Source organism: Lepisosteus platostomus, chromosome 3 (genome assembly GCF_059453375.1).
Source record: "Lepisosteus platostomus isolate fLepPlt1 chromosome 3, fLepPlt1.hap1, whole genome shotgun sequence".
NCBI lineage: Eukaryota > Metazoa > Chordata > Actinopteri > Semionotiformes > Lepisosteidae > Lepisosteus > Lepisosteus platostomus.
In genome coordinates, this window is record NC_142613.1 from 46,688,763 (window position 1) to 46,705,893 (window position 17,131).

General features: G+C 37.4%; 1 protein-coding gene across 13 annotated transcripts in view; it reads right to left on the bottom strand.

Moving 5' to 3' along the window:
- Positions 1-1,121: 1,121 nt before the first annotated feature.
- scml4 (Scm polycomb group protein like 4) overlaps positions 1,122-17,131 on the bottom strand; it is a 68,998-nt gene continuing 52,988 nt past the window's right edge. For 12 of the 13 annotated variants that reach the window (XM_088625751.1, XM_088625756.1, XM_088625757.1 and 9 more), the window contains 3 exons: positions 7,989-8,195; positions 7,343-7,488; positions 1,122-6,489 (listed from right to left, as the gene is read on the bottom strand). In XM_088625751.1, coding sequence (XP_088481877.1) covers positions 6,364-6,489; positions 7,343-7,488; positions 7,989-8,195 — 479 coding nt within the window. In that variant the 3' untranslated portion in view covers positions 1,122-6,363. The remainder of the gene's footprint in view (positions 6,490-7,342; positions 7,489-7,988; positions 8,196-17,131) is intronic. The other variant, XM_088625752.1, reaches the window with a different exon arrangement.

Consider the following 17,131-nt stretch of genomic DNA (forward strand, 5'->3'; position numbering starts at 1 on the left):
GTAAAACAAAAAAGGAAAGAAAAGCAAAAAAAAATCAAAAACAAGAATGGCAAAATTAGTCAATAGTTTTAAAGAATTTCTGTAGATGTTCTTTAAAGGGGGCCATTGCATAGAAATCAAAGGCTGAAGCAAATAACAAATGTCCTTATTTGCAAATTAATTTGTTTTGATAATGACCATCTAGCAGGCAAAAATAAGAAAGAAAAACTTTCTTTTTCAAAAAGAATCACAGAATCACACCAATTTCAAAAAGAATCACAGTTTTTAGGAGGCTTTATTGTTTTGTGTGTTTGACTTCTGATTTTGTGAATCTGGTCGTCCGATTCTCTGCATTATTCTAAACGCCAGTACTGTTGACTGAACAGAAGAGGGCAGCGGTGTGGAGGAGTGGATGGGGCTCTGACTCCTAACTGCATGGCTTTGGGCTCAAATCCAGGTGAGCTCCTGTTAATACCTGGAGCAAGGTACAATAACATTGCTAAAGTACAACTTCCAGCTGAATAAGCAGGTAGAACTGTAAGGTGCAATGCATAAAAGCACCAGCCAAATAAATAATAGTTTAAAAGGGTGCAAGGGAAGGTTATCAGAATGAACACACTTGAAAGCAGCCCTTCAATCTAACTTCAGTTTTTCCATTGGAATTACAGTACACAGAGATAATTAAAAATATACTGAATCTCCACATTTATTCCTGAACTATGATGACGTACACTATAGTCTAGTTCAGATTTATATACAGTACTTTGCACTGCAAGGTTAGGATTCATACAGCATTCCTGTATAATTGTACTCTGGCAAGATAAAACACTTCCCTAAAAGTATGGCAGATGGTAGCAAAAATAATTCCAGCATACACCTGACACTTATTCTAAGCATCACAAGGGTTTGTGTATCTTGCCAAGCCTTTGACATTCTTGTGCACAGTCTCTAAAGTACTGTATATGATTTAACATGAGAAAACATTGGTAGATTCTATCTGGAACCTTGTTTCCATTTGGAAAGAGGCTTTTGAAGACAATGTTGTGTAACACTGATTCACAAAATACTGTGATATCCAGTGCTTTTTCCAGCTTTCACCTTGTGTGTTGAGGATGTGAAGTGAAGACTACAAAACGTTCATATACAGTAAGATTCTTTTTATTGAAGCAGTTTACATGTTGTGCAACCTTTGAAACATACGTCACCAAACACCACTTTACAGAACAATGTGCTTCGGAAATGAAGAGAAAAATCATGGTGGGGAAAAATGGTTACAAAATCAGAGCCTCAAGCAGCCAATAAAAAGCCAATCACTTCACCTGGTAAAAAAAAATAAAAATACTGCTCTCAAAGACAAAAATATTCAACTACCTGGCATATTTTTTAGATCTGCCCTTTACGCACTGATCTTAACTACTGATTGCAGACCTCTGTGTCATTTCACTGGGAATGGGCAGGAGAATCCAGTGTAACTACACTTTGCATTAATGACACAACTGTAGGTCATGTGGTCTTTTCTTATATGAATGGGTAATGAGAGGTAACAGAAACGTTTTATTAAAAACACCTAATAATGACCTTCTCTTTGTTCAACCAAAGGGAAATTTCAAAATTTATTCATAAACTGGATTTTATGTTGGTATTCACTTAATGATAAGGGATAGAATTAGCCAGTTGAGGCCACAATATGATTCAAGCCACTACAGTTTACCATTTTTAGTCAGATGAAAATATTATGAGACGATTACAATACACAAAACTCTGAAACCAGCCAATAAATGTCTGTCTTCCAATAAATAAACACAATAATTACTGGCAAAGAGAAAAAAAAAGGATCCAGGGTGAATAAATTGAGTAGAAAAAGATGGCAGAATTTCAGTCATGTGAGTGTGATTATTTCTCATTTTGTTGGAAGGAATCCAAACCATAAAACTTGTAACTGCAGGCAGACTGTTGTGTACGTCTGGATTCTATTTAAATCAAATAGATTTAAAAATAAACTATTTCCAAAGTTACATAAATTCACTAATAACAGCTTCAACTGCAGCAGTACTGTATCATATTTACTCTATATACAGTAGCACACTGCAGCACTGTTCTAATACAAATGTTAATAATTTTAATTTGGAATGTCAGTTTACTCTTATCTGTCAAGTTAATAGTCTGCTGTGCTCGCAGGAGTGCTTTATATAGAACAGTTTAAGAGTATGTCCAAGCCTTGGCCTGAAAACAAAAGCACTGATCTTCTGACGACGGCACATCAACCACGCCTGTCTCAACAAAATTGGATCCCACCACCCCTCTTGGAGGAGAGCTTCTCCTGTTTTTTTTCTGGAATACTGTACATTTGCCCAGATTTCCTCAATTGTACACCCAAAGCTTCTGATATCAATGTATAAAATCAAAGTTTTCTCAAAATATCTTTAGCTGGATTTAATACAGATAACCTCATTTTTCTTACAATAACCCATTTCCCTATTGACTAGGGTAAGATTAAACTGCCCTCTTTTTAAAAATTCACAAAATTCTTTAATGAAAAAAGCTAACAATTAAGCTGTTCAATAAAAGGCTTTTTTCTTGTGGCCCAGGTGTGTTACTCCTAAGCTGCCTCTGATAATCACAAACATATAATTAACATTAAAAATAAATGTTAATATTTCAAGTAATTTACTTTCACAATTTTTACTTTCAACTTTTACATTCCAAACTCCAAATCACACCTGAGTGTATCCAAGGCGCAAGTTTCAAGTTCTAATTTGCAAAAATATATGAACTCTTTCGTCAGTTTTTATATTTTAATTTCTAACAACTATAGGACCTTGTGGTTTTAAAATGAAGCATTAACAGGCCACACAAATGTAGGAAAGACCACTTGGCTAACAAGCTCACACCTTAAAAGTTGTGTTTTCTCTCTTCTCTTTTCAGGATGGAATAAACCTATTACTTGTTCCTCTGCAGACTATGCATGATGACACAGCTACCCACCTGAATTATTACAGTTGTTCATTAAGAGTTTTTTAATAATACTGTCCAAATGATTTTATCTTTATCAGTGTAGGACAGTCACTTCAGTAAAAGCACTTCAGAATGCGAAAGACAGATTCATGTTTTGGGCAGTAAAGAAAAGTTGTCAGAAAGTTCTGTTTTGGAATACTGTGAAATACAAATCTGTATCTCTAACTGGTGTCAATTAAAAAATAAATAACATGAAATCTTTCCTCCAAAGGCAATTATCAACAATTATACATTATCTACAACAAAATATCATTCTACTGAAGGCAATCATGTTTTTATTTCTATGTATTGTACATCACCTTTATACTGCAACAGTCCAGTCTGCACTCAGTTTGCAAGCAGTACATTTGCTCTCTTCAGTAGCTACTCGTGGAAACCAGCAAGGCAACACCTTTCAGCAGGAGTCCAAGAAACACCACACGATAAAACCATGTTAACTTTATGTGGGTACCAAATCACAAAATCACTGTGAACAAAACCTAAACCCTAAGCGTGAAAAAATAGCCATTATACCTGGTTATTTTAAACCTTATCAACTCACAGGCTAATAAATTAAATCAAGAATGAGTTTTGAAGGCAGATCAATAGCTGGGCTTAAAACACTTGTGTTAGTCAATGTAACATGTCAGAGCAGATTAATAGACAAATTCAGTAAATACATCACTGTCTGGAAGGCCTAACCCAGTCAATCTATCTTAATAATACGGCTCTGATCACAGCTGAGGCAGGAAAAGGTACATAATAGTAGTAACAGCAGCAATAATAATAATAATGCTGATAATTTAATAAATCTTTACCATTAGGACCTCAGTGTTCGAATGACGGGCTACAATCAAGAAAACCGAAGAAGTAAAAAGGAATCTCTTTGATTTATCGTTGTCTTGGAAAATTGTTTTATTCCAGGTTTTGCACCCTGTCGAACACTGTGCGTCCTTGTCTGATACATAAATCAAGTCAAAGGTAATCTGTCTGCTTAACTTGTTGAATGCAGAAAGAAGTGCTTCTTGATTGTGTCCAAAACAAGGTTGAAGTGTCAAGATAAAGTGTAATGCTTCATTCATCAGATCTAATGCTCTGTCAGTTTAAGTCTCGCCAAAGCGAAGCAGGACTTATGTTCTTGCTTTAAATCACCGATTTTCACAACACCAATGCAAACTAAAAGTATTTGAAGTTAGCACCAACATGAAATGATCCAGTAGCAGCCATCCTGGTACATTTTGTTTGCACCAGAGCTTCTCAGAATCGCAATAATAAACTTCTGTTTGATAACTTGTGACTTGGGTTATATCTAGTATCATAAAAGCAGCATTCAGATACACGTATTATTAAAAAAATACATAAATGCAATACACACACACAATCAAAGCTGAATGTTTTCAGACTGACATTTGTATGAAAAGGCCATTTCAAATCAAGTATTGTGACAGTGGTATTTAAAAAAAAGATGCTGAAGAGTTTTCTTTACTCAAGTGTCTGGCACTAAGTGCCTCTGCTTTAAAAGCTAGCTGGAAGTGGTAATGGTTTCAGCATTGAGATGAAACTCTGCCTTATCGATGGCCATATTACTGAAATGATAGTGTTAAAGGAAGCCAAAGCAAAGGCTTCCTCTCAAATGCATAAGTGAGATCTTCAGAACACTACAGGAGACAGGTAGAAGTAGCCACAATGACTCAAGCTGGAACGTTTATGACAGCAAAGCAATTAACAGCCGTTTACAACTTTTTTTTTTTTGATTGCTCACATTTTACTGTAATTTCTAAATATACTGATGTTTAAAAAATAACAAAATCAGGTAACATCGGCCAAAACGTTTGTGACAGTACCATGTCTTATATTTTAACATACATTACTAACTTCATTTAAAATGACATTATTTACAATTGCAATTTACTCAGATACATATAAAACATCAAGCTCATATATACTGTATATAGCTAAAAAAACCGGCTTATAAAATGCTGTTCCCCATCACAATTTAAATGCAAAAAAGGAAGGAGTTTGATTGTGGTAGGGAAAATTAATTTAAAAATTGCAAATTTTCCTGAATGAGTTCATCTTCTACTGTTTGATTGTAAATCCTAAAAATCTGTCTATGGTACAAAAACAATAAAACGCAAATCTATATGCCCTACCTACAAATCAAACTAAAAAACATAATATGCATTTAATTACAGGATCACTATTTGCCTCATGTTGGGTGATAGGTTTTAACTGTACACAATTTGTGAAATTTGAAAAGTCATCAGTCAACAAGCTACAGAGGTGTTCTGAATTTTATTCAGGCCAGAGAATGAACCTTAATATTTCTTATCTCTGGAATTGTACTTCCGTATCATCAGTGTCATCAGGCCAGAGCCAAAGTATGTGCTATAATTATTAATTAAGTTTGGCTCACCAAAAGCTTGTTACATATACAAAATCTGTTACCAATGTAGATTAAAAATCCCAGCATTACCTGGTCAGCGTGAAACAGGTACATGGAAACATACAGTACCTGGATGATTTGTATAATAAAAAAATATGTCTGTGTGAGATTAGAATTGTTATCTTCAGCAGGTGTCAAGGGTATTATATTTTCGTTCATCTTCGTTACGCCTCAGGACATGTCTTCTGGAAATTAACTGGATCAAATGACAGTGTACACCATTCATGGTGAAATATGTGATCAGAGGAGTCATTTGAAGTGTAGAGGCACCACGTTTCTGATCTTTGCTGGTGACCTAGAGACAGGCAGCTTGAGGGTTTCCCTTGAATTGCAGGAAAGTTGTACCTGGTTGTTGCAACTCCATTTCTCCATTCATTACTGGGTAGATGATGGACCAAGTCACCCTTGAATTCCCATGCACAGCAGGGCACCTCAGTCTGTTTTTTAGCTCCAGCAGGCAGAAAGAAGACCTACAGTTGGCAAAGCTCATACTGTACGTCAATTCCACATTAATCTTCTTGAACTGGGAAAGAAAGGCGGTTTATTTGGCGAGCAATGACATTTTCTCCAACTGTTTCATTTCCATTTAATCCCGTCTTTTGTCATTAACCAATTATGCTTCTGTGATTTCATGGAAAGGCATTTTCACCAATGGCACCTGCTTGAACTTTAACACACTGTCCTACTTAAAGAAATAAGGTATCAGCTGTACAGGAGCGTAGCGTAGCACACAGAACTGACTCATCCTCGCAGGCCAGTTAGTGACCCACAGGCAAATACTTTCACAAGCCTGTGCCTCTTTAGGTGGCTACAACAGTTCCCGAATGAAAAAAAACGTAACGCTTTCTACAAATTATAGTAAAACTGTTTTTTTAACAGAAATACTGTAAAATTGCATTACCCCGTTGTTTAATGCAATCAGCTAGAGGTTTGGTGAGGAGCCTTCAGAATTTGGCCTGTTTTAGTTTATCTATGTGGTAACAGAGCTTCAAGGCTGGCCCCAGCTTCAGTCCCAGGTATTTCATTATCATGTCACTCTTCAGAAGGAGCAGAGCGTAACCATCTATCTCCTGTAACAAAACAGGCAAACACAGCCCCTGAGTAAGAGTCTAACACAGCAGTTTTTAGTTCTTTAAGGAACGATACTTTAGAATAAACACAAAAACTTTCTAAAAAAAAAGAATCTAACATTGGTATGAAAAGCTCCCCGAATGTCTCCCTTTTGAAACAAGTCCTTAAAAAGACTAATGATGCAGGAAGAAGCTTTCAGTCTTGCAGAGCTGCACAGACAAAGCTCCAAAACGGATAAAGACAGATTCACTATCTGCTTAAGGGAGGGAATGCATACTTCCAGTCAGCTAAGTGAAAACTGTGAGAGCTATTTTAGTTTTTGACAGTTTAGGGGCTTCTGTATAAAATCAGTGACTGCACTTCACTGTTATAAAATGCACCATAAATTGATAATGTGTCATTCAAAGCAACTCAATCAATTAATGTTCAATTAATGAAATACAAAAATCAATAATTTACCAAAAAGAAAAACAATTATATAACAAATAAAAAGGCTTTAAAAAAAGCAATATCAATAACATCTGTAGAGAACACAGGCTTCCCTCGCCAGCCAGGTAAATAACTTTCACGAGGTAAGTTAGAGGTCAGGTTGTTGTATACAGTGTCTGTAATTTCTAAGGCGAAAGCTACAAGCTATATGAGACGATAAGGAGTAGAATACAGTTAATGGGACGCGAACTCCCAGTTTCCCCTATCCATGAGTATTTCCCCCCCACAGATTTTTCAGGAATGTGATCCCCAGGGCTGGCTGGAGAGCGAAGGCTGTCACACAATGGGAAAGTGGAGTACAATCCTGTCCTGAAAGAGTATGACTCCATCACCACTTTGAAAGTTGAGCTCGGGCCAACCTACGTGTTTCCTGAAGACTTCTACATGCGGCCCCAGAGCGTGAGGGTCTGCGTCCTTCACAAACCACACCACGTCGTCCACGGTCCAGGTGGAGGGGTCCTTGCTGGGCGGGGGCTTGGACTCCTGCGTCTCTGGAGACGGACTGTAGGCTGAGCAAAGACAAGGGGGCCTGAGTCTCACCCTCACACGATTTAACAGGGTATGGGATAAGGTTGCATTGTATTAAAATATTACATATGTAACACAAGCAGTACGAACAGTAAAGACGGAAAGATCGAATGACTTTTAAATCTCAAACCTTAGGTTAAGAAACATTACATTCAGAATGAGCTGTGACCAGACTCATATCCTACAAAATCACATACAAACGGCATAAAACAGGCTTTTACATGGCTGCTTCATAACAGAAAACATCTGTCAGCACAACTGAGACTTCATATGTCAAGTAATCTACATAATCTGAAGTAAGTTGCATTGAAGGTTTCCTTTCTTTTTAAGTAGAGTGCTCCTCCAAGCCAGAGAATGCTGATTTAATCGATTTTGGTGATACTGATTTATTAAACGTTTGCGATTCATTTTGTTGGTCTTGATGAAGACGACACTTGCAGTGACTGTTCTACAACAGTGCCTGTGCCGGTTCCATTATTACCACTTCTGTTTCCTTCCTGGAAGGTGCTGGGGCTGGACGTCTGCCTGCACGGGCCTCCGGAAAACTGCTGGCAGGAGCGATAGCCATAGGAGGGCTTGGGCGGATAAGGAGAGCTCATGGAGTTAAACGCAGAGTCGCTGGGGTCCACCGAGTACCGCTTTGAATCTATGGGGTCAACTAGGTAATCTTCGGGCATTGAAGTCTCGGCTGTTTGGGAACAGAAAGAAAAAATAACAAGGCTCTGAATGTTAACAGAGATCGGCTCCAGCAGAGATAATAAATTGCAGGTTTGCCTCAAAACCCATCAGACAATTTCTCCAGCAGACAAAATCTGGAAGGCTGACCTTGCGATGCCTTTTGGAGTGTGAAGAACTTCCAGTTATTTATTTACTTAGGACTGGAAAGCTGTGCTGCCAGCTGACAGGAATCGAGTTAAGTAAAACACCCTCATAGTCAGAAGAACACATCCTGGGTATAACGTGTCATGGACCAAACTAGGGTAATTGTTTTGGGCTGCCTCAGATCTTATATCATTTACTTACAGGTGGAAATTCTCTAATAAACACATGAAATTTGGTGCCATGCAAGAGTGCCGTGCATAAAGAACCCTTGGCTACAAAGGCTATATATTAAATGCAGCCAATAATACAATTTAAAAGCTTCATTTAACATTAGCTTGATTTTTTAAAGAACCTTTCTTAAGGATCTTTTCAGGGGCATATTTGTAAAGCAAAAATAACAATGTTAAAAAAATAACAGCACTACTAGATCACAGAAAGAGTTACACAACAAAGAAATGCTCTAGGTCAAGAATGTTGAATATTGTGAATACTGAATATTGTTATAACACATTTTCTAGGACAATAAGGAAAACTGTATTCATAAAGCCTGTGAATGCTATTAAATGAGCAATAATCATTTTCTCGAACTGTCTAAATTAAGACTAAGACTGTAAGCAATTTTGTTTTCTCCCCTCTCTGCACACAGCATACAAGAAGTGAGACCTTTGTCTGAGAAACCTGATTTAGTTTTCTTTAATTTGTGATGAACAAATGTTTTAATGGAAAACAGAAAACAACAATCAGTAGATATTGGTCCTGCTCCTAAGGGGTAAATCTCTCTGTAAGCGTAGACAGGGATTTCAATTTCCCCACAGACAACTACACTGGAAGTGCATTTGTGCTGTAAAAGACATGGAAAAAAGTCATTTTTTGCAACACATATTAAAGATTATAAAATTGATCTTTTGTGGTAAGGTCTAGCCAAACTTAAAGAACCACTTCCCCACTTTTCCATGAGATTACATGAATTACAAAGGTAATTTCAGAGGAGCGAGTAAGCAATTGGGATCTAATTGTCCTCAACAGATGTTTTTATGCAAGCAGAAAGATCAGGGTCCAAACTTACTGTAAATGCAAACAGCTTGTAAAATGAAAAACTGCTGTTCTCTTCAGAAATACTGCCAAATCAAATCATAGATACGAAGATCCAGAGGCAATTACCAACGCATCTAAACCATTGATGCTAGACGCCGCCTTCTTGTCTCCAACAAGACAAAGCACTTTTTATGGGCCCCATAAAGCAAACCAATAACGTGTATGATGTTGTGAGATTATTAATCACTGAACAGGCATAATCGGCCACAGAGCAAGGCGGCATTAGCTACCACAATGCTGGCATTTCAGTACTGTTAATGCCCATGCCACTGCAAGTCTTAACGAAGTGTCATTTTAATCCATCTTTTCATTAAAGCTTTATTAATATTTCATAACATTTGGGTGCATTCCTATTTCTGATATATAAATGCTAAAAGCCCGTAAATACCTTCTCTGCTGCTCAAAAGACTGTTAGTAAGCAGACAATGTGCACTGGTCTGGATATATAGTACCTATCAGTGAATATTCGAGGCAGAGCAAAATTATAGAGCCATTTGTAATGGAATTTTCAAATAGACATAATTCAGAAGCATATCTCATTAATATGCTGGTGTACCAGAAGAAACTGGAACTTCTATCACTGTACTGACAAAAATGCATCTTTTTTGATTATGCCATTTGTTGGAGCAGATTTCCTTTATGGAATCTCATAAGAGAATACTGGCAGATATTTATTAATGATCATTTTTTTAATAACAAATCATTTTATAAGAAGTGTAGGATTTATATAGAATTTTCAGAAACCTGTTATAAGAAACTGTAAAAATGTAATTGTTATCCACCTTTGGGAAATAAATGTAATGGACTTTTTTTATTAGTGGGTCCTTATTACAATATCCCCAAGTTGCCCAAAATATAGGCAATCAGAAGACCTTTTTGGTATGCTTCACCCAGAATGTTTATCTGCAAAGAAAGGTGATCATACACGGCATATACAACCAATTTCAAAAGCAGTCTAAAAACACAGAAGATTAAAACGATCCAACTGAAAGACCTAACTTGATTGCAAAAAAGTAAACATAGAGAGAAGGGTCAAGCAAATCTAAAACTCAAATGTCATTAATTCCCTCCTCTTTTTCAGAGAGCTATGGGTGCTGCAGTAACTAAAAAGGACATAAAATGAAGCCCTATCAACGTCACAAAAGGCAAACACTCATTTCTGTGTGCCTTAAGCTGTATGCATTCGACATGTTCCCCAGTATCAGCTACCCAAGCCTTTTAAACCCCAATATAAAATAAAAAGGTGGTGATAATACCTTGTCTACGACAAGCCACAAAAGCAGTGTGCCTCTCAGACCTGATCCTGCCCAGAGTGGGGTGGTTTCAGTGTGTACTCCAGGGAGATCACTGCGGGGCTCATGTGCACAGGAAGTTTACTTGCGTGTGACTAGATCACCACAGCAACCAGACGCTGGGGCGTCTGAATACCTTGAAGCATCATCTGGCAGCACCCTGTCCTCTGAGCTCAGCTGCAAATTGCTCACACCACTAACATGGCACATACTGTGTGCAGGGAGACTGGAAACACACAGACTACATCTACTGCACAGTTTTACTGTAGCAAACAAAGTCAGAAATGCGGCTGCCATGTCTTGTCAAACTAACTTCTGTTATTTTTCCGTATTTCAATGTTTCTTCTTCCTGAGCTTCAGATTAAGTATTAATGAACTATAACGACCTTTTTCAATTTTGTTGGTAACTTGCTTCCAACCAATGTCACCCTTTCCTCTCCTGGCTTCAGGGAGTAAAACCTGTTTTTGGAGACAATCAAAGCCACAGGATACGATGCTGCATTTGTCTACATTACATACATTATCGGCAAGGTGTTTGCCCAGTCTAGAATTTAAAAATGAAGTTTTCTCGAGTTTTCATTTTCAGATTCTACAGCGTTTGCCAATTCTCCTTTTCTGGCATAATATGCAGACTTAATACCAGAGTCCAGATCATTGATATAAATTAGAGAAAACAATGGACCTTGCACAGATCTCTATGGCTCTCCAGTACTTCTATCACCCTGAGTGGAGAATTCATCCTTTAAAATACAATGAAATTATGAATATGTCTGAATAAGCATTGTCTATATTGCGAGCAATGTGATGAGGAAAGTTTGGCATTTTCTGTTTTAGTGACACTTAATTATTCCCCAACCAGTATTACTCGAGTTGTGCTATATACAGTATAATGACAACAAGTAGAATAAAATAACAGCTGCATATGAATAGAACAGTAATCTACTGCAGTGCACAACATGAGGTTCCTATTGTTTAACACGATTCTTTTTGATGAAAGTGAAGATTAAGTATTGGTTTCACAATGATCAGTCAAGCAGACATTGGCAGGAAAATCCATTGTTGTCTTCTATTAATAAATTGGGAAATGAATTGTTCCTTGCTATTATGTTTTATTCTGCGAGTCACTGAAAAAAAAGTTACAATAACCCCTTATTTGATACAAAAGTGTGGCAGTAAACAGGTGAGTCACTTGTTTTTATTTCTTCTATTTCAAGCAGAGCAAAAAGTTTTTTTTTATAGAATAAGGACAATCATCTAAAGAATATCATCTCACGTTTTCCAAAAGCTTTCCGAAACAGAAATAATAGGGTGTGAATCAATTTGGTAGAATGAGTGAATATTTTAAACGCCTGGGCCTGAGAGCAGGGACTCAGAGTCAGAATGAGGCAGAAGAGAGGTCAGAAGATAGAAGATAAAGTTAAAAAAAGTCATAATATTCTCAGGATATGGTACCTCTTAATCAATTTCTTCTACCAAGAAGTGACTGAATAACTCTGAATATAGCACGACAGTAATTAAAGAAATGATATTCTTCCATTTTACATTCAATTTAAATGTCAGTAAATACAAGTAGTCATTAGGTCACAGCATTATGCATTGCTGCCTAATTGAAAAGTTAAATAATTCGCGTTCTCTCAAAGTATGCATACATGCTAGTCATTTTAAGCGTGACTAATGTTTTGAATTAACATGACATTTAAGAAGGAAATGAATTGATTTCTAAATAAAGTTCTAAATCCTTTTAAAAAGTGTCAATAGGACTATGGATGATGTAGTGAATGCATTGGCTGTGGTGGGTTATACTGTTTGGGGATGACAGTTCCTGTCTCACTTGCATTCCCAGGAGGTTGTGACGAATGACCTGCTGCCCTCAGTCACCTGACCAGTTGGGGGAAGATGATTGGTCAGGTGATTTACAAACGAGGAAACAGTGGCTTTCAGTGGTCACTCTGCATCTGCCACCTGGTGATCCACTGTAGAGGATTGCAGCAGTGGGAGAAGGAGCCCATGAATGAGCTGTGGAAGGATGTTGAGGGGAACTGTGAGTCATTGTGACAGAGTAGTCTTTTGGAAATAGTTTTGAGATAAGAATCGTGATAGAGAGAGACTGTGACAGGGAAGCTGGTAAGCAGCTTAGTTGCCTGGTGTGTACAGTGAGGGACTGAAAGATGTCCAGTTAGTAAAAGCAGTGCTTCAGCCTTTATTTTGTGATTTTGATTATTTCCTCACCCATAACAAATAAGGCAGGCTTTCTACCTTACAGCTACATTTTTGTCTTTCCACCCAATTAAAGATTGAAAACAAAAATCTATTTTTTCTGAATTTTTTCTTCTCCACCAAAAAAAGAAACGCTTTTATATAGTGTCTTGCTAAAGTATTCACACCCTTGCACAGCTTTCACGTTTTGTTGCTCTAAGTATTATAAGACCTTGATTAGCAATTAATATTTGTTAAATACATAACCTACTCCACACATTCAAATCCAGAAACAAAAATAGTTAACGTGAAAGAATAGTTTTCAGAACCCTTTGCTGAAGCAAACCTAGATTTGTTTAGGAACACAAAATTACAGTACCTTAATGAACCACATAATTAGCTGACTGGCGACTGTCCGTATGCAATAATAGTGGTTCACATGATCTCAAAATAAAAATGCTTGTCTCTCTGGGAGACAATTTCAAGCAAAGACCATGAAGACTAAGGAGCTCTCAAGTCAAGTCCGGGACAGACCAGGAGAAGGGTAAAAAAACATCTAAGTCTCTGAATATCCCTATCAGTCCCACAGTCTTCATAATCATCAAGAATTTGAAGAAGCACTGTACCACCCAGACACTTCTTAGATCAGACTGTCCCTCCAAACTGAGCAGCTGGGCAAAGAGGAAACTGGTATTAGAAGCCACTTTGAGGTCAGCAATGACTCTACCATGGCATTTGCAACAAACTCCACCTGAGCGATCCTGCAAGAATGTGGTAAAAGTCCAAACTCGAACTTGTTGGTCTAAATGCCATGCCAAAGAGTTACGTTAGACCAAAAACAACACATCTCCCATTCCACAGCATCCCTATATTCAAGCATATTCATGCCTACTGCCAGAAATCGTGGAAGCAGCATTATGTTACAATTCTGCTTCTCATCAACAGGGACTGGGAAGCTTATAAAGACTAGTTAGAACATAGATGGAGCAAAGTACTGGCAAGTCTTAGCTAAAAACCTGTTTCAGACCAAAAAATGGAACAAAAATTCACCTTTCTGCAGGGCAGTGATCCAAAGCACAAGGCCAAAACAACACTGGTGTAGCTTTAGAATAAGAAGTGTAAGTCCTTGTGGCCAAGCCAAAGTCCTGACTTGAATCATATTGAGAATCTTTGGAAACTCTTAAAACTTGCTGTTCCTGAGAGATCCCCTTGAGAGTACTTGAGCAAATCTGCCAAGAAGAGTAGGCAAAAACTGCACCAAGCACGGGTGCAAAGTTTGTAAAGACTCAGCTAAAAAGACTTGCAGCCCTAATTGAGGCCAAAGGTGCCTTCACAAAATATTGAGCTCACTGTAGGGTTTGAATTTAGTGTGTCTGGTACTCAACGTACAACATTTTTGCTGACATTTACTGAATCTTATCTTACCCTTATTTTTCAGCTTGCACACTAAGGGTTTAAATAACATCTTAAGTTTAAAATGTTTAAAAACGTGCATCACTTTGTAATTTTACAATATGGGACACCACAGGAGGGGTCCCGAATACTCTTGCAATGCCCTGTTTTTGGAAGTACCACATCCTTTTTCCTCTAGTGCGGCAAGTGAAAGGTAGAGGTACCAATCTCAGGGAAGTCACACCTCTTACAGGAAAAGCAACATGATAAACATCTGATCTATCACTTCTGCTATGGCACTCCTACACACGGCTTCGGCACTGCTGCCAGGGTAGAAACAACCCCGATTCTCAAGGGCCATTTACAAAGCCATTCTGAAAATAAAAGTTCTAAAATAAATGTTGGTGTTTCAAAGCCAGAAACGTTTAACGACGCAAACAAAGGAACTGCAGTACGACTCAGCTCTTGCTAAAGTGTTCTTGCTTTAGTTTAAAGATACAGAGGCAAAAGCCAAGAGAATGTCAATTACTTTAAAATAAACTTCCATTTTGACCAAAAAAACTATCCTTAGTAGTTGTAAATACTTCATCTTTCACTGCATCAACACCATTTCTAACTTCTGAAAATTACTGTTGTTTTTTAGCATACTTTTCCAGAAAACCTCACAGTGGTTCAGTGCTCTCTGATCTACTGCTGCCACCATAACTGACCAGAAAACAAGTCATTTAATGACAGTTGCTTTATTAATGATATTGAACCAACAGTGACAGATAATGCTTAATGTGTTGTCTAGCTTTGTCAAGAATGGATGCAAGAAGTGGTCAAGTACTGACAACCAGATGCAAAAAACAACCAATCACACAATCTGTTTAACCTTAATGATTCAGTTCCAGTATTATTATATTTATTTCAATCGTTACCTGTTGATATCCCCCCCAAAAAAAACAATTTATAGAATGGGATAAGCATATTTCCCGTTTCATTTGGAATGGAAAGAAGCCAAGAACAAGATATGCTACATCACAGCAAAATAAAGATAGATAGAATCTCAAAGACTATTATTATGCAGCACAATGGCAAGCCCCTGGTCTATTGGTGTGATGATAAAATGATAGCCAAGTGGAAAGACATAGAGACTAGATAAAAAAATAACCCAGTCCAAGCTATTATTGATGATCGAACTAGATTTCAACATGATCGATTAGATTCCTTTACTGCATTTACATTAAAAATATGGTTTAAAAGTTGTTAAAAAATTAAAATTAAAAAAACAGATAAGGGTATTGAGGTGGTTTGCTTATGATTCAGCATTTGTGCCAGGTATACTTGATTAAAGATTTAAACAGTGGGCTCATAGAGCAATTTCCTCATTCTGTACAATAATGAAAAAGGGAAATCTATTCAGTTTTCAGACTCTTAAAGATAAATAGGGTTTGGCAAACCAGGACTTTTTCCGATGCTTAACAGATGCGTCAGTACTTTTTAAAAGAGATCAAGGAACATGATTCAAATGCTCAACTAAATCAAGTCATACAGATCAATATCCAGGCTTGCAATAAAGGCACTAGTAAAATGGTATCAACACTGTATCAGGGTATAAGGAGCTCTAGAAAAGAAAAGACAGATAATATTAAGACAAAATGGGAAGAATAAGTAAATATTAGTTCTCATCCTTCGGATGAGACGTTAAACCGAGGTCCTGACTCTCTGTGGTCATTAAAAATCCCAGGGCGTTTCTCGAAAAGAGTAGGGGTGTAACCCCAGCGTCCTGGCCAAATTTCCCATTAGCCCTAACCAATCATGACCTCCTAATAATCCCCATCTATGAATTGGCTTCATTACTCTGCTCTCCTCCTCACTGATAGCTGTGGTGAGCGTTCTGGCGCACTATGGCTGCAGACGTATCATCCAGGTGGATGTTGCACATTAGTGGTGGTGGAGGGGAGTCCCCATTACCTGTAAAGCGCTGGGAGTGGAGTGTCCAGAAAAGCGCTATATAAGTGTAAGCAATTATTAATTATTATTAAAAATATTGCCATCACTAGCGAGGTATGGGAGAATATGTGTAAAACACAATGCACTTCCACAAACTCCAAAAGATGGCAGGAATTTTGCTGGAAGAATTTAACTCGATTCTTCATAACCCCAAAAATACAATCATCTCGACTTGGTTTGCCACAACCCTGTTGGAGAGATTGTGATAATAGAGACATAGGACATTCCCACATGCTTTGGCAATGTCCATAAATCCAAAGTCTTGTTCAGTTCTGTATCTGGGTAATCTGCCTGATGAAGTTGTGGGATGAGATAAATACTTGCTAAAAGTATTCTTGGCAGAAAGTAAGAAAGCTATAACTCGTAAATGGTTACAAAGAGACCCCTCAACCAAAGAAAACTGGATTGTTATTGTTTCAGAGATTTATGAAATGGAAAAACTAACCTTTCAGTTAAGACTCCAGAAGGACATTTTTGAGAGATACTGGGAGAGAATAACTTTATGCATTATACCCTCTGTAAAGATGCAAAAGTATGATACATAACAGACTAATTTAAACTCATTTATATTTGTAATACTCGAGCTGACTGGCAACTCTTTTTTTTCTGGTTACCTTTGTATGTTAAAAAACAATACAAAAACATAAGAAAAAAAACTTAATGATTCACATATACATAGCTCATAAACAAGAATCATATTTGAAACAAAAATGAATAGTTGAAGCATTAAAGTCATTTTGCAAAGAAGCAAGACAAAAGAATGTTTGAGTGATCCCCTTCTAAACTTGTGATCTTTGTGAAATCCCCCACCCCCAACTCAACTACGGGTTTA